This window comes from Abramis brama (genome assembly GCF_963993115.1).
Source record: "Abramis brama genome assembly, chromosome: 25".
Classification (NCBI taxonomy): Eukaryota; Metazoa; Chordata; class Actinopteri; order Cypriniformes; family Leuciscidae; genus Abramis; species Abramis brama.
In genome coordinates, this window is record NC_139987.1 from 9,579,994 (window position 1) to 9,603,165 (window position 23,172).

Below are 23,172 nucleotides of genomic sequence, written 5' to 3' on the forward strand. Positions count from 1 at the left end.
CAAGTCTTAGAGGCCTACACAAACTGCAGAAACAAGCAGAAGATACGTAAAAACTCATAAATGCTGTTTCAGTAGGCTACTGAATCATTTTCACAAATACAATTATATAGAATTCAGAAAATTTCACTATGGAATATTTACTTTATCTATCATAATTTCAATTTAGTACATCATCATTTAAACTTTTCATCTCATAATTATGACGCATAGTCATAATTGTAATTTCAACTTTTTGTTATAATTATTACTTAATTCAGAATTACAATTTTTGTCAATTACACCTTTTTAATGTAATACTTAAAACGTTTTTAAGGCATAATTTGGTTGTTGACTATAGTAGTGTTGATGATGAAACGTGTTGAGTTAGGCTAGCGCTTTTTGCCCCTCTCTGGTATTATAGTGTTTCAAGATGGCGGAACGACACGGAAGCCTCCTTGGACTTACCCGCCCCGTGTAAATAAAGATAAGAAATGTTTCGCTTACGAGGATAAGTCAGATCATTGGCAGAGGTCATTTTACACCCATGAGGACATATTTTATGAATACAGACAATGATTTTAGCTAATAAAATAAAACATTTTCAACGAGCGAATCTACACATGAGAGGCCTTCAGAAGTCATAACTCCAGGGGTCAACGGCTTAGGCCCATTGGTTTCGGTATTTGTAAAAATCAAATACTGTATTACACTTTTCAAAGTTACAATAAAAAGACCTGTTGTGTTCTGACACAAGGCCATTAACTTGTTTTTATAAATGTATTTTGCTTATTTCTACAAATATCGACCTGAAAAATGAAAATCAGAAAAAACAGAAAAAACATTGTTTTAAAATACAACTAAACCATGATAATGTTTAGTTTAGATGTTGATGACTAAGCTTCTGGCATATAGTGCAACCACGCAACAAGAAATCTAATATTGGTGTAATCTTTGCGAGGTCTCACTCACGACACACAACTTTGTAAATAAAATAAAAAATATTATGGAAGTCATTGTACTGTAATTTAACCATATTTTATTTATTAATATTATGGCTTCATGTTGATTTAAAGTTTTTAATTGTTATTAACAAATACCTTTTAACATCCGGCACAAAATGAAAGAGATGTATTATTTGAAAAAAAAAGAAGAAAAAAAAAAGAAAAAAAAAATGGAATGTTCACAATCACTATGTGTCAAAAACAGTATGTGTGTAAATAGTTGTGCAAAGTTCCACACCCTATGGACTAACACATAAATAAATATATATATAACATACACAAAACATTTCTTAACTAAGCAACTGTTTCTTAAATTATCAGACACTCACTGCACTGATGTTAACATCACCATATATTGTGTTTTCTACCATGAGTGTAGTAACTATTGTCCCACCATTCTTCTGGGCAACTGTTAAGTTAAGCTGATTAGGGTTCTGAATTAATGGCTGTCCGAATGTTGTAGAAATATTACGCTGTCGTCGTTGTGTAAGGTTGTTAGGCTGTTGATTTGTCATGTTTCCAGAATGTGTTTGAACGCACAGCGTTTGAACGTCACCATCTGTTAAAAAAATGAACAATTAAATACACAACCAAAAACCATGTAAACATTATGGTAAAGCTTATTGAAGATTGAGAAACATATTGACTACTAACAAAGTAAATTATACATCTTTTCCTACGTTTGATATTCTTTTTTCTGATTTTTTTCACTATGGACTTGATCCTTTTTAATGCTGTTTTCTCTCCATATTTATTCTGTAGTTCCTCTACTGTGTCTTCCAACCTCCCTGTTGTTGTTCTTCTCCTGCTGTGTTAACCAAAGACAAACAGTTAGAAGAATAAAATGTATGTACAATAGCAAAAATAAAAGTTGGTCATTAGTTGTTAGGGTTAGATACACCTGTAGACACATTCACACACCCGTTCGCCTGTTTTCATTTAGCATACACCAGAGTTCAAACATTCACTTTTTCAAAGGGTCGAATGATTACGCGGTCAAAATTTCTCTTTTTAACATGAGAGTTAAAAAATGTACACGAGTCACGACGCATTGCATTATGCACCTGACCTGCCGGCTGATGAAGTATTTATTACATCAAGAAAAACATGAATACAACACACTGCACTTGGATGAATACATTTATTAGATTTATTTAATAATATTACCAGTTCCATATTATCTTTATATAAGACATATAAAGACATCTTAAAAATAAGACAAAAAATGATTTTATTTTTTAAATTTGACTGCATTCTTTACTTTTTGATTTATGAATTATAACAGACTGATGGGAAAAACATTATTTTGCAGTTACTTTTTTAAAATTTGTTTTATTATTCAACTATCTCTTTCTTTTTGTTAGATTTTTATTAGTTGTAATTTTATATATAAACATTTAACTTTTAAAATAAAGGTTTTACAACAACATCACCATCTTCCGCTATATTTTGGCCTCCATGCTCATCTATTTACAGTATATGATATTGGTGAAGGGGGCCAGCATGAATATATATTTTTAGGGGGCCCCCCGAATTCTCTACGGCCCCGTTCACATCGCATCGTAAGCGCATAATATCACCTGCTCAAGTACGTCTTGACGAGTTTCTTCTGTATTAAACAGCGAATCTTCTCAGTCAGATCGTCACAAGATCTCAGGAATCCTCTCACACTGCTTGTGTTCACGAGCTCCATCGCTGCACTTTTGTGCGGCTGTGTGTGACTCTTAACAATTCAAACAGCAGCGCGGAGATGTGACGTCATGTGTCGAGCACATCTTTGCATTTCTTCTGAAACAACAATTTTTAACATCACTATCGCAACACTTATCGTATTGCCGGCTGGGATTGTAATGTTTTGTATGCCGTTTTCTTTACACTCACCCCGGATATCTGTTTCCTGCAGTTAGCTGTAATGTTAGTGAACTCTAGGTCTTCTCTTTGTTCATATACGACAGTATTCGCATGAATTGGCTTGATTTGATAAAATTATGTTTTAAACCATCATCTTCACTTGAGACATTTACATTATACCGTCCTAGTTTTTAAATAGCGCTAAAATGTATATTTTAACCCTTTATGCGGATATGCCGTACAAGGTTCTCTGTTCTCTGGTTCTGTGTTTTTAAAAATAAAGACAAGGATACCTCTTTCTATAAGCGACCCTTAAAATCTGTGCATACAACAAAACACGTGTAGGTGTACGATGATTTATCAACAAATTACTTTTGTTTGAAGAAAAACTTAAATCAGCTGGTGCTTGATAACTATTGAAGTTATGATGCGATATTTATCACGTTTTAATTTTAACTCAATACTCTATGAACTTTAACATCTTGTTGGTCAAATTAACTTAAAGCCTACGCATCCTAGCTACTTTCTAAATGTGTGTAACAGAACTTATGGTGAACAATTTAGCCATATGTTTTAAACGTGTAATGTTTAAACAAATTTTGTTACTGGACTGAGTGAAAATAATAAACTTCTCTTTTGTTTTTATGCATCAAGTTAAATGCAAATGATAGGAAAACTTTATGATAGGAAAGTACGGACGGCGCCTTTGACCAAGCCTCTACATATGGGGCACTTGCTCAGAGAAGGCGCACATTCTTTGCACACAACTAGGTGACCACAGGGGATGAAGACAATGTTCACTTCCTTATCCATGCAAACTTTGCATGTGCGCTCCTCTTGAAGTCTTTTTAACTGTTCCTCCATAGGCAAGTCTGAAAGATCTTGACTAGGGGATGCAGCTTCATTTGTCTCGACCGTCAGGCCACACTCAAATTCCATCTCTAAAGCAGGATTGTTCTCTTGTTCTCTCACAAATTCTATCGATTCGCTGTCTCGCAATCTTGCTTGAATCTGATGAACAAACTCTTGGCCCTTTTCTTGCAGCAGGTATTCACATCTTGGAAACCACTTAGCATGTTCTACCCATGGATCATCACCAGACTCCCAACATCTGAGTCCACCATCGCAACAAAAGCACTTCACGTCATCATTACGACCAACATAGTAAAAACCAGCCTTTGCCAATTGTTCTGGTCGAACAATTATTCTTGAGGGCCAGTAGACAAATGTGAGCAACCTTTCTTCACACTGTTGCATTGCCGATACATTGGAAAGGTCGCCACCAGATAAAGGTACATTATCTGCACGGTCATCTCGAACGAAGCGGCTGTTGGGGTAATGCCTCTGGTGTTCTGATACTGCACGATCTCCCGGTTCCCAGTTGCTAAGCTGGCCTCCACAACTGAAGCAAGCCACTCTGTCGCCCTGGCCAAGGTAGTAGAAACCACTTTTGGCAAGCTCGGCTGGAGTTACTGGTGCAAGAGGCCAATTCTGAAAGGTGTCAAGGCGTTCCTGTTCCCGACGCATGCCAGGATTGTGACAAGCCGGAGGTCGCTGGTGAGACATATCCATGTTTAAGTAAACTTCTCCATTTGGCCTGAAACGGGTGTCGCAGGGGCGGAAAGCTGTAGCATGGCTACGCGGGGAAAAGGCACTTTTGATGAAGACAAAAAAAAAAAAAGGGGCCACAGGGCGTGTCCACTCAAGCCCTTCTCTCTGCTGGACATCCCATGCGACACCCGTTTCAGGCCAAATGGAGAAGTTTACTTAAACATGGATATGTCTCACCAGCGACCTCCGGCTTGTCACAATCCTGGCATGCGTCGGGAACAGGAACGCCTTGACACCTTTCAGAATTGGCCTCTTGCACCAGTAACTCCAGCCGAGCTTGCCAAAAGTGGTTTCTACTACCTTGGCCAGGGCGACAGAGTGGCTTGCTTCAGTTGTGGAGGCCAGCTTAGCAACTGGGAACCGGGAGATCGTGCAGTATCAGAACACCAGAGGCATTACCCCCACTGCCGCTTCGTTCGAGATGACCGTGCAGATAATGTACCTTTATCTGGTGGCGACCTTTCCAATGTATCGGCAATGCAACAGTGTGAAGAAAGGTTGCTCACATTTGTCTACTGGCCCTCAAGAATAATTGTTCGACCAGAACAATTGGCAAAGGCTGGTTTTTACTATGTTGGTCGTAATGATGACGTGAAGTGCTTTTGTTGCGATGGTGGACTCAGATGTTGGGAGTCTGGTGATGATCCATGGGTAGAACATGCTAAGTGGTTTCCAAGATGTGAATACCTGCTGCAAGAAAAGGGCCAAGAGTTTGTTCATCAGATTCAAGCAAGATTGCGAGACAGCGAATCGATAGAATTTGTGAGAGAACAAGAGAACAATCCTGCTTTAGAGATGGAATTTGAGTGTGGCCTGACGGTCGAGACAAATGAAGCTGCATCCCCTAGTCAAGATCTTTCAGACTTGCCTATGGAGGAACAGTTAAAAAGACTTCAAGAGGAGCGCACATGCAAAGTTTGCATGGATAAGGAAGTGAACATTGTCTTCATCCCCTGTGGTCACCTAGTTGTGTGCAAAGAATGTGCGCCTTCTCTGAGCAAGTGCCCCATATGTAGAGGCTTGGTCAAAGGCGCCGTCCGTACTTTCCTATCATAAAGTTTTCCTATCATTTGCATTTAACTTGATGCATAAAAACAAAAGAGAAGTTTATTATTTTCACTCAGTCCAGTAACAAAATTTGTTTAAACATTACACGTTTAAAACATATGGCTAAATTGTTCACCATAAGTTCTGTTACACACATTTAGAAAGTAGCTAGGATGCGTAGGCTTTAAGTTAATTTGACCAACAAGATGTTAAAGTTCATAGAGTATTGAGTTAAAATTAAAACGTGATAAATATCGCATCATAACTTCAATAGTTATCAAGCACCAGCTGATTTAAGTTTTTCTTCAAACAAAAGTAATTTGTTGATAAATCATCGTACACCTACACGTGTTTTGTTGTATGCACAGATTTTAAGGGTCGCTTATAGAAAGAGGTATCCTTGTCTTTATTTTTAAAAACACAGAACCAGAGAACAGAGAACCTTGTACGGCATATCCGCATAAAGGGTTAAAATATACATTTTAGCGCTATTTAAAAACTAGGACGGTATAATGTAAATGTCTCAAGTGAAGATGATGGTTTAAAACATAATTTTATCAAATCAAGCCAATTCATGCGAATACTGTCGTATATGAACAAAGAGAAGACCTAGAGTTCACTAACATTACAGCTAACTGCAGGAAACAGATATCCGGGGTGAGTGTAAAGAAAACGGCATACAAAACATTACAATCCCAGCCGGCAATACGATAAGTGTTGCGATAGTGATGTTAAAAATTGTTGTTTCAGAAGAAATGCAAAGATGTGCTCGACACATGACGTCACATCTCCGCGCTGCTGTTTGAATTGTTAAGAGTCACACACAGCCGCACAAAAGTGCAGCGATGGAGCTCGTGAACACAAGCAGTGTGAGAGGATTCCTGAGATCTTGTGACGATCTGACTGAGAAGATTCGCTGTTTAATACAGAAGAAACTCGTCAAGACGTACTTGAGCAGGTGATATTATGCGCTTACGATGCGATGTGAACGGGGCCGTAGAGAATTCGGGGGGCCCCCTAAAAATATATATTCATGCTGGCCCCCTTCACCAATATCATATACTGTAAATAGATGAGCATGGAGGCCAAAATATAGCGGAAGATGGTGATGTTGTTGTAAAACCTTTATTTTAAAAGTTAAATGTTTATATATAAAATTACAACTAATAAAAATCTAACAAAAAGAAAGAGATAGTTGAATAATAAAACAAATTTTAAAAAAGTAACTGCAAAATAATGTTTTTCCCATCAGTCTGTTATAATTCATAAATCAAAAAGTAAAGAATGCAGTCAAATTTAAAAAATAAAATCATTTTTTGTCTTATTTTTAAGATGTCTTTATATGTCTTATATAAAGATAATATGGAACTGGTAATATTATTAAATAAATCTAATAAATGTATTCATCCAAGTGCAGTGTGTTGTATTCATGTTTTTCTTGATGTAATAAATACTTCATCAGCCGGCAGGTCAGGTGCATAATGCAATGCGTCGTGACTCGTGTACATTTTTTAACTCTCATGTTAAAAAGAGAAATTTTGACCGCGTAATCATTCGACCCTTTGAAAAAGTGAATGTTTGAACTCTGGTGTATGCTAAATGAAAACAGGCGAACGGGTGTGTGAATGTGTCTACAGGTGTATCTAACCCTAACAACTAATGACCAACTTTTATTTTTGCTATTGTACATACATTTTATTCTTCTAACTGTTTGTCTTTGGTTAACACAGCAGGAGAAGAACAACAACAGGGAGGTTGGAAGACACAGTAGAGGAACTACAGAATAAATATGGAGAGAAAACAGCATTAAAAAGGATCAAGTCCATAGTGAAAAAAATCAGAAAAAAGAATATCAAACGTAGGAAAAGATGTATAATTTACTTTGTTAGTAGTCAATATGTTTCTCAATCTTCAATAAGCTTTACCATAATGTTTACATGGTTTTTGGTTGTGTATTTAATTGTTCATTTTTTTAACAGATGGTGACGTTCAAACGCTGTGCGTTCAAACACATTCTGGAAACATGACAAATCAACAGCCTAACAACCTTACACAACGACGACAGCGTAATATTTCTACAACATTTGGACAGCCATTAATTCAGAACCCTAATCAGCTTAACTTAACAGTTGCCCAGAAGAATGGTGGGACAATAGTTACTACACTCATGGTAGAAAACACAATATATGGTGATGTTAACATCAGTGCAGTGAGTGTCTGATAATTTAAGAAACAGTTGCTTAGTTAAGAAATGTTTTGTGTATGTTATATATATATTTATTTATGTGTTAGTCCATAGGGTGTGGAACTTTGCACAACTATTTACACACATACTGTTTTTGACACATAGTGATTGTGAACATTCCATTTTTTTTTTCTTTTTTTTTTCTTCTTTTTTTTTCAAATAATACATCTCTTTCATTTTGTGCCGGATGTTAAAAGGTATTTGTTAATAACAATTAAAAACTTTAAATCAACATGAAGCCATAATATTAATAAATAAAATATGGTTAAATTACAGTACAATGACTTCCATAATATTTTTTATTTTATTTACAAAGTTGTGTGTCGTGAGTGAGACCTCGCAAAGATTACACCAATATTAGATTTCTTGTTGCGTGGTTGCACTATATGCCAGAAGCTTAGTCATCAACATCTAAACTAAACATTATCATGGTTTAGTTGTATTTTAAAACAATGTTTTTTCTGTTTTTTCTGATTTTCATTTTTCAGGTCGATATTTGTAGAAATAAGCAAAATACATTTATAAAAACAAGTTAATGGCCTTGTGTCAGAACACAACAGGTCTTTTTATTGTAACTTTGAAAAGTGTAATACAGTATTTGATTTTTACAAATACCGAAACCAATGGGCCTAAGCCGTTGACCCCTGGAGTTATGACTTCTGAAGGCCTCTCATGTGTAGATTCGCTCGTTGAAAATGTTTTATTTTATTAGCTAAAATCATTGTCTGTATTCATAAAATATGTCCTCATGGGTGTAAAATGACCTCTGCCAATGATCTGACTTATCCTCGTAAGCGAAACATTTCTTATCTTTATTTACACGGGGCGGGTAAGTCCAAGGAGGCTTCCGTGTCGTTCCGCCATCTTGAAACACTATAATACCAGAGAGGGGCAAAAAGCGCTAGCCTAACTCAACACGTTTCATCATCAACACTACTATAGTCAACAACCAAATTATGCCTTAAAAACGTTTTAAGTATTACATTAAAAAGGTGTAATTGACAAAAATTGTAATTCTGAATTAAGTAATAATTATAACAAAAAGTTGAAATTACAATTATGACTATGCGTCATAATTATGAGATGAAAAGTTTAAATGATGATGTACTAAATTGAAATTATGATAGATAAAGTAAATATTCCATAGTGAAATTTTCTGAATTCTATATAATTGTATTTGTGAAAATGATTCAGTAGCCTACTGAAACAGCATTTATGAGTTTTTACGTATCTTCTGCTTGTTTCTGCAGTTTGTGTAGGCCTCTAAGACTTGTAGGCCTCTAAGACTATGGATAACTAAAAATGATTATTGAATAACTTGAATTTTGTTGACAATGTAAAAAAAAAAAAAAAAAAATGTCTTCTCATACCGGGAGTCGAACCCGGGCAGCCTGGATGAAAGCCAGGAATCCTAACCGCTAGACCATATGGGAGGCAATGATACTGCCCCGGCAAATTTGAAAGGTTGCACTGCACAGTACATTATAATGTAGGATCATACTTATGCCGAGCCACGGGAGAAGGAATCGTTAACGCCTAAAAGCTAACATTTAATTTATCGGTATGTAAATAAATATCAGGATAGCTTTTCCCCATGTGGAAAGATCTAATGAAGGAGAAAGACTTTGAAAGGGAAGTTGCCTGATTTCTTCTCGACAGGCAAGTCAAAGGTATGGTCTAAATTACAAGCTTTTTTCATTGCTTGGTTGTGTAAATCATTATATAGCTGGCATAACAGTACAAAAACATGTATCGTTAAACTCAATGAAGCGCTATTGGAAGCCATGTTGTCATAGCTTTTGACACATTAGGCTACCGCAGTTGCAACACGCATTTGAAAAAGCGAGTAGATGGGAGAACCACTAGATGGGAGAAATTCTTTTGGGAGAACTAACTTGTAGTTGGGTCTTTAACAAAAAAAAAAAAAAAAAAAAAAAGCCTCCACAATCGAGGAGGTCAAAGGGCATGCTTCCTGTATCATCAGCTCTCCCCAAAGTCTATTCATGCGGCCAGCAGACAGATTTTAAACACCGATTTTACACTTCTACATATATTTTGAGTAGATAACCGATAGTATATTCTCAGTAAAGGGTTTCACCCTGTGTGATTCCACACTGATTAAGGATAGTTCGGGGAATACAAGTTAAAATGATCTTAAACGATCGTATACTTATACTTTGAATTATGACTGATAAAATTAAATATTCGCTCAAGACCAACTTTACTTATGCCGGGTCAGTGATTTTGCAGATGATACAACTTAGTCTAAATAAGAGCAATGTGGAGTCCTCGGATTTCTTAAAAACAACACAACAACAAAACATTGTGACAAACTTTGACAACATGTTGTATGGACAAAAGATCTAAGATGACCAAGCACAGTTTTTCAACAATCAACAACTAAACGCTGTTTAGTAAAAATTCTACTTTAGGTTACCGTTAAACAAAATCATTACAGTAATCTTCTAAGAAAATAAATAGAAGATATGATTTTAATAAAACTTTAAAGATTTCTTTTAATTTTAAAATACCTTATTTAAACTTGTATGATTATGCTTTTAAATGAATTTAGTATAAACTCTGGATGTATTCTGTAAAAGGCGTTAGCAGACTAGATTTACTGTGACATTGTCCCCCGAGACTCATCTGGTCTGATACCCTGTTTCCTGAAGCTTCAGATCACACTGTGGTTTATCTCTGAAGGATCTGGGGCTGTAAGGTGTTTTTGTTTATATATTTATTTAGCTAAAACTTTGTTTAAATTTTAGTAACATATGTTATTAATAATAATAATTTAATTTAAAATAGAGATTAGTTTATTTTTTAGAACCGTGTGTGTGCACAAAATGATATTAAATGATTTATTTATTTGTTTATTTCATTTTGAAAATGTACAAATGTAGTTTTCTGTGTTTAGGTGTACGGTACAAAATTCATTATAGCTATGGAAAGCCCCCACCATAAAAATTGAAACCCCGCATGGACAAAAAAAATGCTGATTGAATCTTTTCATATAAATGAGATTTAAAACGACTAAAAAGTACAGTTTTTCTACAATCTAAAGTTTTTGAACAGACAGACATTGTTTAATAACAATTATACTTTAGGTCACCATTAAACAAAATCATTAAAGTAATCTTCTAAAAGATAAATAGAAGATATGAATGTATTCAAACTTTAAAGATTTTATTTAAACAGTCTTTTAATTTTAAAAGATCATATTTAAACTTTTACGATTATGTTTTGAAATAAATTCAGAAAGATGATGGCACGCTAATTTACCAGAACCTGTCACAGACACACACACACACACACACACACACACACACACACACACACACACACAAACATACCATTTGTCTGGTGCTTCATGAAATCTTCAGTCAGCAGACTTAGATGAATTTTATTTTTATCTAAAACTGAAATTTCAGTAGATTTTTATTTTTTATTTTTTTATATACTTTTAAAGAACAGAATGTTTTTCAACTTTAGTTAAATTAGCAAGATAACCATTTTAATGTATACCCTTTTTTATGTAATATGATTTTTATTCTTTTGTTTATCAAAAACAATTGGATCAATAAGATATTTATTTTATAAGCATTTAATTATATACTTTTATAAAGAACTGAATGGTTTTCAACTTTAGTTAAATTAGCAAGATGGCTATTTTATTTTATACACTTATAGGCCTAAAGAACGGAATGTTTATGTAATATGATTTTTTTTTATTCTTTTGTTTATCTAACACTGAATTAAATGGTTTCAGTAGATTTTTAGTAAGATATTATTGCATATTATTTGTGTGAAATATAAAACATGATTAGGGTAACTCTCTTTTTCTCACTTTCACTGTTACCTCAGGAATGTGGAGGGGGTCATGTCAGAGGACGCGCACACACACACACACACACACACACACACACACACACACACACTACTCTGGCTGGAGAGGCATTCAGAAAAAACAGTGTTTTTGTTTTACAACTTTTAATAATGTATTGAATTTAAAAACATTATTACGACTTTTAATAAATGTATTAAATTTAATTAAAAAAAATAAAATAAAATAAAAACAACATTTTATAAAGATATCATTTAAACTTTGAAATAAATTTAGCCCTATTGTCTCATTCTGATCGCTGAATAAACCTAGCAGGAGAGAGAGAGAAACACTGACATTTATGTTATATTATTTTATAATCTTTTCATTTATACTTTAAACGAACGGTATGTTTTTTCAACCTTGGTTAAATTATTTTATAATCTTTTCATTTATACTTTTTAAAGAACAGTATGTTTTCAACTCTTTTTTTTGTGATAGGCTTTAGTATTTAGTAAAATCCTTATTCATTTTATTCTTTTGTTTCTCTAAAACTGAATTAAATGGTTTCAGTAGATTTTTGCTAAGATATTATTGTATATCATTTGTGTGAAATATAAAACATGATTAGGGACAACTCTCTTTTTTTTCACTTTTGCTGTTACCTCAGGAATGTGGAGGGGATCATATCAGATGCTGACACATTTCCTAACAGCACTTGTGATGCCATATACCCAGACATACACACACACATACACACAAACACATAACTGAACCGGACAACAAATTCAAACTTTCTGTCAAAAACAGATGTCTATCACAAACACAGAAAATACACCCAGCTTGTGTGCACAAGAGATAATGGGTGTGTGACACAGTCTTCAAACTTTCTGTTAAAACCACATGATCTACGACTAGCTAGGACAATAGGGCAAACCATAACAACAACATATGCCGGAAAGACACCGGTAGATAAAACTGTCAAAACACATGATCGAACGGTCAATATCACAATCCATATCCATATCTATACACGACAGAAAGGGCGGGACAGCTCAACGGTCAACCGGAAGGGCGGGGACCAGATGTCTTATCTGTGGGCGGGACCGGAAGTCATCAATCATTTTGACACATGGTATAGGGTTATAACTACTTTCACTCTACGAGACGAGTGGCTCTTCAGTGTGTTGGTGCGATGGCGCGTTCCAGCGAGATCGCATTGCATTTACATTTACATTTACATTTAGTCATTTAGCAGACGCTTTTATCCAAAGCGACTTACAAAGTAGGACTAGATTAAGCGAGTCATCATGAAGAGGCAAAAAACAAAAAGCAGCGCAAGAAGTGCTCAAGATACAAAGTTCAGGCATTATTCAGAGTAGCATAAGCCCGATAAGTGAGGTTTAGAGGGAAAGGGGAGGTTTTTTATTTATTTATTTTTTTATGTGGTTAAGTGCTCACGGAAGAGATGGGTTTTCAGATGTTTTTTGAAGGTTGTCAGGGATTCTGCATTCCGGATGAGGGTGGGGAGAGCGTTCCACCAGCATGGAACTGTGAATGAGAATGTTCTGGAAAGTGATTTTGTGGCTTTCTGGGATGGAACCACGAGACGTCGCTCGTTGGCCGATCGTAGGCTTCTGGTAGGGATGTAGACTCGTAGGAGTGAGTGAAAGTAGGAGGGAGCTGAGCCTGTGATAGATCTGTAAGCAAGCGTCAATGCCTTGAACTTGATGCGAGCAGTGAGAGGTAGCCAGTGCAGTGAGATGAACAGAGGAGTGACGTGGGCCCTCTTTGGCTCGTTGAAGACAAGACGAGCTGCAGCATTTTGGATCATCTGTAGGGGTTTAGTTGCACATGCTGGAAGTCCGGCCAGAAGAGCATTACAGTAGTCAAGCCTAGAAATGACCAGGGCCTGGACGAGAAGTTGTGTTGCATGCTCAGTTAGGAAAGGCCTGATCTTCCTGATGTTGTGCAGTGCAAACCTGCATGATCGAGCTGTCTTTGAAATGTGATCTGTGAAGGTCAGCTGGTCATCAAACGTTACTCCAAGATTTCTCACCGACCTTGATGGGGTGATTGATGATGACTCTAGCTGGATAGTGAAGTTGTGCTGTAGAGACGGATTGGCAGGGAGGACGAGAAGCTCAGTCTTTGCCAAGTTGAGCTGCAGGTGATGTTCCTTCATCCACGTCGAGATGTCCGCCAGGCAGCTTGAGATCCGTGCAGCTACTGTGGGGTCATCTGGTTGAAACGAGAGGAAGAGCTGTGTGTCATCAGCATAGCAGTGGTAGGAGAAGCCGTGTGCTTGTATGATGTGTCCCAGTGATGTGGTGTAGATGGAGAAGAGGAGGGGACCAAGAACTGAGCCCTGGGGAACCCCTGTGGTCAGTTGATGTGCTCTGGATACCTCGCCTCTCCATGCGACCTTGAAGGACCTACCTGTGAGATAGGACTCAAACCAGTGGAGTGAAGTTCCTGTGATGCCCAGTGATGAGAGGCTGGACAGAAGGATTTGATGATTCACAGTGTCGAAGGCAGCAGACAGATCCAGGAGGATGAGGACTGAAGATTTGGAAGCAGCTTTTGCGATCCGTAGGGCTTCTGTGACAGACAGTAATGCAGTCTCAGTTGAATGCCCTTTCTTGAAGCCGGATTGGTTGACATCCAGCTGGTTGTTGAGAGACAGAAAGGATGTTACTTGGTTGAAAACAGCTCTTTCAAGTGTCTTCGCAATGAATGGTAGGAGAGAGATAGGTCTGTAATGTTCTACAAATGATGTGTTTAGCGTTGGTTTTTTAAGCAGTGGAGTAACCCGGTAGATGTGGTAGATTTTTTCCTAAACCTAACTATCTTGGGTGTCTCCAACTGGACACCCAACTCTGTACCTGGGTCTCGTCTCCTGGCGACGTCCCCACTTGGGCACCTGGGTCTCGTCTCCTGGCGACGTCCCCACTTGGGCACCTGGGTCTCGTCTCCTGGCGACGTCCCCACCTGATATCTGAGTCTCGTCTCCTGGCGACGTCCTCACTTGGATATCTCACCTAGTCTAACTTGTTCCCCTAAACTAACTTACTTCCTAAACTAGCTTCCTACCTAAACTAGCTTCCTAAACTAGCTTCCTGCGCAGGAATAAATTGACAAACAGACCTGCAAATGTCCTTTAAATGCTTTAATCACGGCCAGGAGATCTTCCCGAGCAGTTCTCAAGGAATCTCTCCCAAGAAGCAAGGCCGGAGGATCTCAGACAAATTCCATTGAGAATCCCACCGAAAAATACATATACAACAGTTTTTATAGTATAGAGGTATGACATAAATGTCAGGCTGCATTACATAATTTCCTCACTATTTGATTGGTTCTTCATATGCAAACCCCTCTGTTACTAGGTAAAGCAAACTTTGATCTTGTGATTACTTATCACAAGGTTCTAATGATGACTTAATTTGTTAATCACAAGATTCTAACAGACTGTCTAGTTTCACTTCCCCTTTCCGTATTTATACACACAGACACATACACTCAAAGTCACAAGTTTTCCCCAAAGAGTTTGGAAAAATTAAAAGCATATGAATGTTGTTCCTGCAAGAAAAACAAATGTTAGTTGATTAATTAAAGTTGATTAATTAAAATCCATCACAACTGTTTCGCGTGTTGGGCTCACGCTCAATCACGCTCGGCAGCGCTCGTGGATGAGTCATGTTTTCATTGCGGGAACATGACCATCGCGATGTTTATAGATCGAGACTCAATGATCTCCGTGTGGGTAGAGTCCCCTCTGCCACACCCTAATTTATCTCTTCCTCGAGAGGGGATACTTTGGCTGGTGGCAAGGATGATCTGAGGGTTATGGTGTGGCATATAACCAACGAGTCATTCCTCGGGCCACACCCCCCTCCACATCGCAAACCGTGGGGCTTCCGTGTGTGGCTGGTTCCTCTCAGGGACCCAGTTTTTCATTCGGGGCTCCAGCAGATGATATCATGTCACTCACAGCATCACAAGGTGGGCTTGATTCCTCTGGAAATGAGGATTTGACTGCGTTGCCTCCCTCTGGGGTGCCAGCGTTAGTCGAGTCAGATCCAGAGCTGATGGCCATGCTTTCCCGGGCAGCTGAAAGTGTCGGTTGGAGTGGTGCCGCCCTCCCCCGAGCGCTGTAGGCTGGACGGTTGGATCCTGGGCACGGCGCGTGCTGCACTACCAGCACTCGCCCCCAGTGCCTTTCTTCCCGGACGTGCATCAGGACTTATCATGGCCCGCAGGCGTCCTCTGCCCTCATTGCACTCGTTGTCGCGGCGATCATGGTCTGTATGTTCTCACAGGCATGCAGTGCTATGTGTCGTCTTCGCCTTCAAGGCAGTGCTGACCCGGGGGTTCTGTCAAACCTGGTCGCCGTGGAACGCTGGTCCTTCCCTGGCCAACACTGACAGAATACGGAAACTCGACCACGCCCCCACACAGGGATGCTATGCCTCCCATGTCCGGGCTGGTAGATCTGCCACGCACACTACTGACCTCGCTCTACGGGCGACATCGTTACCTGCGCGATCTCTGGGCCAGGTGATGTCCACAAGTGTGGTCCAGGAATGGGCTCAGCCAGGTTGATATGAGGGTACTCTGGGAACTCATTTTCTCAGAACCGATCCCTCCACAGGCTTCCATTCAAGATGCTCACGGCCAAAGGCATTCTCAAATGTGTGCGGCCACAGGATTGGTTTGCAGCGATCGACCTGAAGGACGCCTACTTTCATGTCTCCTTTCTCCCTTCTCCTCGACACGCTCCTACTCTAAACCTAACCATAGTAACCCTATGGATTACAAACCTAGTTGTTTTTGGATTTGGCATCGCTTGATCAATATAGATCTAAGCCCGAGGATGCACTGAATGCAGGCTGTGTCCCAATTCAAATGCTGCATTCTGCGAAGAACTCAGACTTCGAAGGCCAAGCTTTCGAAGGCCGCGATGGTCGCCTGGTGATATGAACAAATTCAACCGTGTAATTATGATCTGTGATCTGTGTTTTCTGCTTTTACACTTTACAGCATATTCTCTTCAGTCCACAGCGCTCCTTTTATACGAGTAATAATGGCTCAAGGCCACTCTGTTCTACAGCAGTGAGGACATTCTGTTCAGCCCGACGTTGAAAATCATGGTGTATTTAAATGAACAGGAATCCCAATGCCACTTTTATAAAACCCTGAGTGCAGAATCATCTCCAGAAGGACAACCTTTCTGTCTATAGACATGATGTTCTGTCCACTCTCATTTTGAGTTTCAGGACGAGTTTGTATTGCTTATACTGTAGGTGGTCCAACAGACTCACAAAAACAAAACAATTGGCAAAACACTGTGTTCTGCAAGGTAAGGCACTGAAATAATATGACTGTAACTGTCAATCCTTTTCTCCTCAGAATAATGCTCAGTCAATCTGCCAAATTAAATATTATTTTGTTATAGTCATCATTTCACAATAAGTTCACAATAATGGGCTTCAACAGAAAGTAAATCATGTAGAATTAGAATCCAAATCTGGATCCAAAAGCCTGAGACCACATGGAAAATCTAATTGAAATCTGGAAATAACCCATTCAATTTGTATTATGCATTTCCTGAACATGTACTTGCTAACTAATCAAACACTTTATTTGAACGAACTACCGATCTATAAAACACAATCGGTCTTCGGACCTTTCACTATCGTGTCAATTGATTTTGATATGCGCTAGGGAGAGAGAGCAATACAGCGCTCTGTTGTTTGAAGACAGTGAGAGTGCGCACGGCCGGGACTCTCTCTCTATCTGCTCGTTCTTGTGCGCCCTGTCCCCTGATTTAAATAATTCATTGTTACGACCATAGATATACATAATAAAGGCTAGATGTCTTACGGCGGAGTCTCTAACGTCATCACCGGCGGCCATCTTGTCACAGGCAAGCTTTCTGGCGGGCTCTGTGGTACCTGATGTAAGGTGAGTGATCTGCACGAACACAAATACTCTTATCTTGCTGAAATCTTGACGGATTTACAAACGGTTTGGTTTTTTACAAACGTTATTTACGTGGCTAGAATTCTGGATGCTTGAAAATGTTGAAATTGCAGCTTTTCTTTTCGAAAAACGACTTAATCATGCAGCATAGTTGTGTATCACAGATACTTGCGCAAGTTATCAAGGCTGAGACCACAATCGTGCTGTTCAATTATATAGGTTTTACTGACACCAATAACGATTTTATGACAACTAATCTTTTGTCTAAATTACAATCTTTGTGGATGTGGTTGTAGTTATTAGCTGGCTAATAACAAGAAGCTGTGAGTGTGGTTGTAGTTATTAGCCTAGCTGGCTAATAACAAGAAGCTTTGAGTGAGACCTAATAGCAGCTAACGTTACAGTTTAGCTGCTACCCAGCAATTTTACATCAGTGGGAGAGGAAGAATTGCTCTTTCTTTTCAATATAACTTAAGTTGCACATGATTTCCAATCGGTTTGGTTTGTTAAAAACATCTTACATTATAGCCCCTTTCACACAGCGCGATGATCCCGGCAAATTGGATGCTCCAATCGCTGTAGTCTCAAAACGAGAGCACGTGGGATCATCTTTCACCTGTAAGATATGACAATATTATGATTATATTTGGGATAATCGTTAGTTTAGTTTACTAGTTTACAGTGATCTCTGAAGTAGGCACAGTGCAATGTCGGGGGGAAAAGCCTAGAAATGGCCCAACCCTGAAGAAGTTAAAATAAACATGTAATAATTCAAATTATCTTATTATAATAGTAATATTCATATTATAAAAGTGTATATATATATATATATATATATATATATATATATATATATATATATATATATATATATATATATATATATATATATAAATCATGTTGCCATTCTGTACACTGAGTTTTAGTAGCCTATATATTGATTTAACATAAATAACATAAATACCTAGCCTGGATGCCAGCGAACTTAGCCCCGCCCACAAAAGTTTTAGGTCGGGAAGTTCGGTCTGGACTCGATCCGTTGAGGAGCTATTATGCCCGATCAAAAATTGTTCGGACCAATCAAATTGTCAGGGCGGGCTTTATACGATGATGGACAGATGAGCAACGGTAACGTAATCATCCACGTCATCAAAGAGCGCTTGGGTTGAATTCGTTTACAACAAAGATGACTGTCACTGGAGAATTGAGATTTCACGAGTTCACACTTACAAATAAGTCAGATAGAATAAATGCATATTTGGCGTGCTGTCCGAGGAGAGGGCTCCGGGATCGGTATTCGGCCTCACCTTCTGACTAGAATCAGACTCACATTCTGACTGGAATCTGAGTATGCTGACGTCAGGCTAATAAATACCTTGTGCGTGTGTATATTCATTGCACCTATCTGTTCTGTTCAATGTTATTTTCATATGGAAGTCCATGGTTATAATTATTCATAATTATGGAGTGTCATAACTACATCTCTGACGTTTATAACAAACCAAACCGTTTGAAAATCGGTAGAAAATTGAGCAAGTTATGGTTAAAAACACAATGTTACCAGTGAGCGAGCTGACTGTGGCAAGATGGCCGCCAGGTGCGGACGTCGACCTCCATTGGCCAGCAGCGCGGACGAGACATCTAGCCTTTATTATGTATATCTATGGTTACGACGACTTATTTGTTCCCTCGTTTTAATAAATCGTGGATACATTTAACTAATTCCATCCCTCAATTTGATTTAACGAATTACAACATGGCCACAATATAGTAAAACGAGGGAACAAAATAGTAAAACGTGCTGAGGTAGGCTATTATTAATTCATGGCCACGAAACAATATTCACCTGAATATTCACCAATTCACAAAAATATAGGTCTTTAGCATTCACTATTTAATTCATAGTATCAAACTGTTTTTCTTACCTGTGAAGTTAGCTCTTCAGTGAAGGCCGACTAGTGTTCTCATACAGCCTTTTAATCCTTTTGCAAATAAATTGCCGTTTTTGAATTTTTTAATAAGCAGGAACAATGTCAGACTTTAAACAAATGTGTCTCGTTAGGCAATGTTTTCTCAAATCATAAAATTTCCTATTGATTCAATAGAATGTGTGAGCTCACTAGTGAATACCAATATGGCGGCGCAGTGGCTTCACAGTTTATGACGTCATGAGCTATCCAGTCATTCTATATAGATCAGTGGGTTTACCACAAAATATTTTAGCAATTAGTAAAAAAGAGAGAATATATTATAAATTTTGTCTTGTTACCTTACACAGTTTTCTTTTGTTTTTGGATTTTGAAAGTTTTAAAACAAAGGCAATTAAAAGAAAAATAAATAAAATTTTTGACCCTGATCATATGACCTCCTTTGTACAAAAGGTCACAAAATAAAATTTGTCATGAAAAATTGTTTAAATTACAAAAGAATGCTTTAGAAGCTTTTAGACTGTTGAGTCCTACAGACAGTTTATTCTGAATTTATAAACATATGAATATATTCAGAAGTTATTGTGGCATTCTTGTATCTTCCCTTGCAAAGACATAGGATTCTGAGACAGAAGTTCAACCAGTGCAAGCAAGATAATATGAATTCATACTGAGTTTGCAGGTCTGTCAGGCAAGTTTCTGAAGTTTGAGATATTAAACTTAAAATAAAGTTTTATATAGAAGTCTGGAGATTTAGCTTGAATGTCAAAAATTATGCCAGGTCAGTGTAGGTATATGGAGAATGGAATGATTAAAATAAAAAAGGAAGATAAAGAATGGCACAGAAATCAGTATTTGTATTGTACAGCACAGGCTTAGGTGTTAAAGCTCCTGGAATAAGATGAAGTTTAATCTCTATCATAGCATGCAGGTATTGGAAGTGGGATTTGGTGAGAATGAGAATCTTTTTCTAGGTTTGCACTCCATGAAGGTACACGTGTGTATGTGAGCCTGGGAATGGCTGCGTAGGAAAAAAACTAAAAACAAATACGAAAGACAGAAACTATTGCTGTGTAAAATTATGTTGTAGTTGGTTTGAAGTTTTAAGATTGTTGTAGACCACCCTCCCAAATACTGCTCTGATTACATGTAGAGCTGCAGTCATGCCAATTATAACTGCAGGAGATCTTAACCCATTTGTGCCCAAATTTTTCTGAATGGTTTCATGCATATAATCCTGTTAATAGTGTCCTATGTGAACATGTTCTGCATTTATTTTCCCCAGGTTTTTTTTTTCTTTCTTGAAAAACATATTTGAATGTGCGGCAACTATAGTTGCCGGTGGGCAAATATGTTGTATGCACCCCTTCAATGTAAAATATGAATAGGAGGAGAACATTTGGCATTTATCTCAAAATAGCTGCTTTCAACAGATCAATCTTTATTCATAAACAAATTTATTATGTATAAAAGTCGAAGAACATTTGATAATGACCCAAAAAAAACTGCATCTAGCTTATAATCTCTTGAATATGAAAACACAACAAAAAACAAATCCATTTGCCTTAACCATTGTGCGCTGTTCAGGGTCTTTTTGACCCACATTTCTGATTTTCATTCATGGGGATAACATGGATCATTTGACATGGTTTAGTGTAAGATTTTTGCCCATCTTTTGGAAAATGCTGTTTTAAAAGTAACAAATTATCACTTTAACCAGTAGATGGCTGCAGAGCACCACTATTTGCTATTTGCTTTTTGACTAACTGAAAGACATCTTTTCACAAGTTTTTCCAGTTGTACTCATATCTACATATAATGAAATCACAATTATAATAATAAAAGTTACTTTTTGTCAAAGTTTAGGCACTTTTTGTGCTGAAAAAAAAATCTGTTTTTCAGTAATGTTATATTATGATTAGAATCAAATGAATTTGATCAATGGACAAAATTCATCCTCAAAATCAGAAACAACACAGAACACACATAGACAGAAATGAAGTGGCACACTTTAAATTTGTAGAATTATATGAAAAACAGATGTTTGAAATAAATGATAAACTCTAAAAACTCCAACTTTTCTATTTGTAACATCCTGATCAGGTTTGATTCTAATCATAATGTAACATTATTGAAAAACAGATATTTTTTTTTTTCGGTACAAAAACTGCCAAACTTTGACAAAAAGTAACTTTTATTGTTATAATTGTGATTTCATTATATGTAGATATGAATCTAACTGGAAAAACTTGTGAAAAGATGTCTTTTAGTTTGAAACTTTTAGTACTTTTAGAGCTCTGCAGCCATCTACTGGTTAAAGTGATTTTTTTTTTTCTTAGACTAAAATCTTACACTAAACCATGTCAAATTATCCATGTTATCCCCATGAATGAAAGTTAGAAATGTGGGTATTTTATAAGGCAAAATTTTTATTAATTCTTTTTTTCTTTTTGGAGAATTTTTCTTTTCTTTTTTTGAACATTTTGTGGAGTAAAAATGGCCAAATGTGGAGTAAAAACATTAATAAACTGAGTAAAATTACATTTGTTTAAAATATATATATTGTTACAAAATTACATTTTGTTGCCTGGGGTCTCTCAGACCCCAAACAGCCTGACTGTAAACCGCAAACGAACAGCGCACAAGGGTTAAAGTTGTGGAACATAGTGCAGAACAAAGTGCAGCCATAACAGGGCAGTGTGTATCAAAAAGTTAAATGAAAATAAATAAATAAATAAATACAAATAAATAGAATGAAGAAAAAATATACCTATATAGAGATGTCATTTAAAGGGTTAAGTTATGTTTATGCAGTATGCACTAAACAAGACCAATAAACTTGATTTATTAACCTATTAACACAGTATACCCCATTTTCCCATGATATATGTACTTACAAGGCATTTGCCCACCGGCAACTATAGTTGCCGCTTGGACTTTTGACTAAGTATACAAAAAACTATAGATCTCTTGTAAGATTTGTTTTGTTTGGATGATTCTAGAGACCTTCATGATTATGTAGATATATATATGTCAACAAAAAATACTTATTAGTAACATGAAAATGACCTTTCTTTGGGAGGGTTTGCCTTTGCCATGCTTCCTGGAAGTAGGGGTAGGAAGTTGACAGCCTCATGTGACAGGGAGGAAGTGAATACCTTTTTTTTTTTCTTGAAATCCTTTATTTGGTTGTTTGCTTGCATGTCATTGAGAAATAAAACTTGGACAACATCTAGAAAAATATTTACAAAAGGAAAATGACAACTATGCACTGCGGCAACTATAGTTGCCGGTGGGCTTTAATTAAACGAAGGACCAATTAAATACCACTCTACTTATTACATACTCTTGATTTGAATCATCTAAGGTGTGTTTTTTTTTCTCCACCTGTACAGATGCAGACTCTCATCCACCTCAGGGACCTCAAAAAAAGTAGGCTGTCAATTTGCAAATTTTGTTTAATTAAGTTTTACCGCTGGAAAAACACATTTTGAGAAAGGTAAACATGCATCAAATTAATTCAGTAATAAGATTTTGTAATGCTTTTTTTAAAAACTTTAAAAAAAAAAACTTCTTAAAAATACAGAACTCAGAGGGCAAGATGCTAAAAACGTTATATACAGAAATAAATGTACAGAATTTCACGGCGCAAGAGAATCTTTTGAGCATGCTGTAACTTCTCGTGAGCAATCAAAAAGTTTCTTG

The 23,172-nt window shown here is 37.2% G+C and overlaps 2 protein-coding genes across 2 annotated transcripts; one reads left to right on the plus strand and one right to left on the minus strand.

Annotated features, from left to right (window-relative positions):
- Nucleotides 1–3,509: 3,509 nt before the first annotated feature.
- LOC311076614 (putative inhibitor of apoptosis) lies at nucleotides 3,510–4,403 on the minus strand (the record flags this gene model as incomplete). The annotated part of the gene is made up of 1 exon (XM_084104951.1): nucleotides 3,510–4,403. One exon carries the CDS (start codon nucleotides 4,401–4,403, stop codon nucleotides 3,510–3,512), a length of 894 nt encoding a protein of 297 aa, XP_083961077.1.
- Nucleotides 4,404–4,604: 201 nt separating this feature from the next.
- Nucleotides 4,605–5,498, plus strand: LOC311076615 (putative inhibitor of apoptosis; the record flags this gene model as incomplete). The annotated part of the gene is made up of 1 exon (XM_084104952.1): nucleotides 4,605–5,498. The coding sequence occupies one exon, from the start codon at nucleotides 4,605–4,607 to the stop codon at nucleotides 5,496–5,498; it is 894 nt and encodes a 297-aa protein (XP_083961078.1).
- Nucleotides 5,499–23,172: the final 17,674 nt, after the last annotated feature.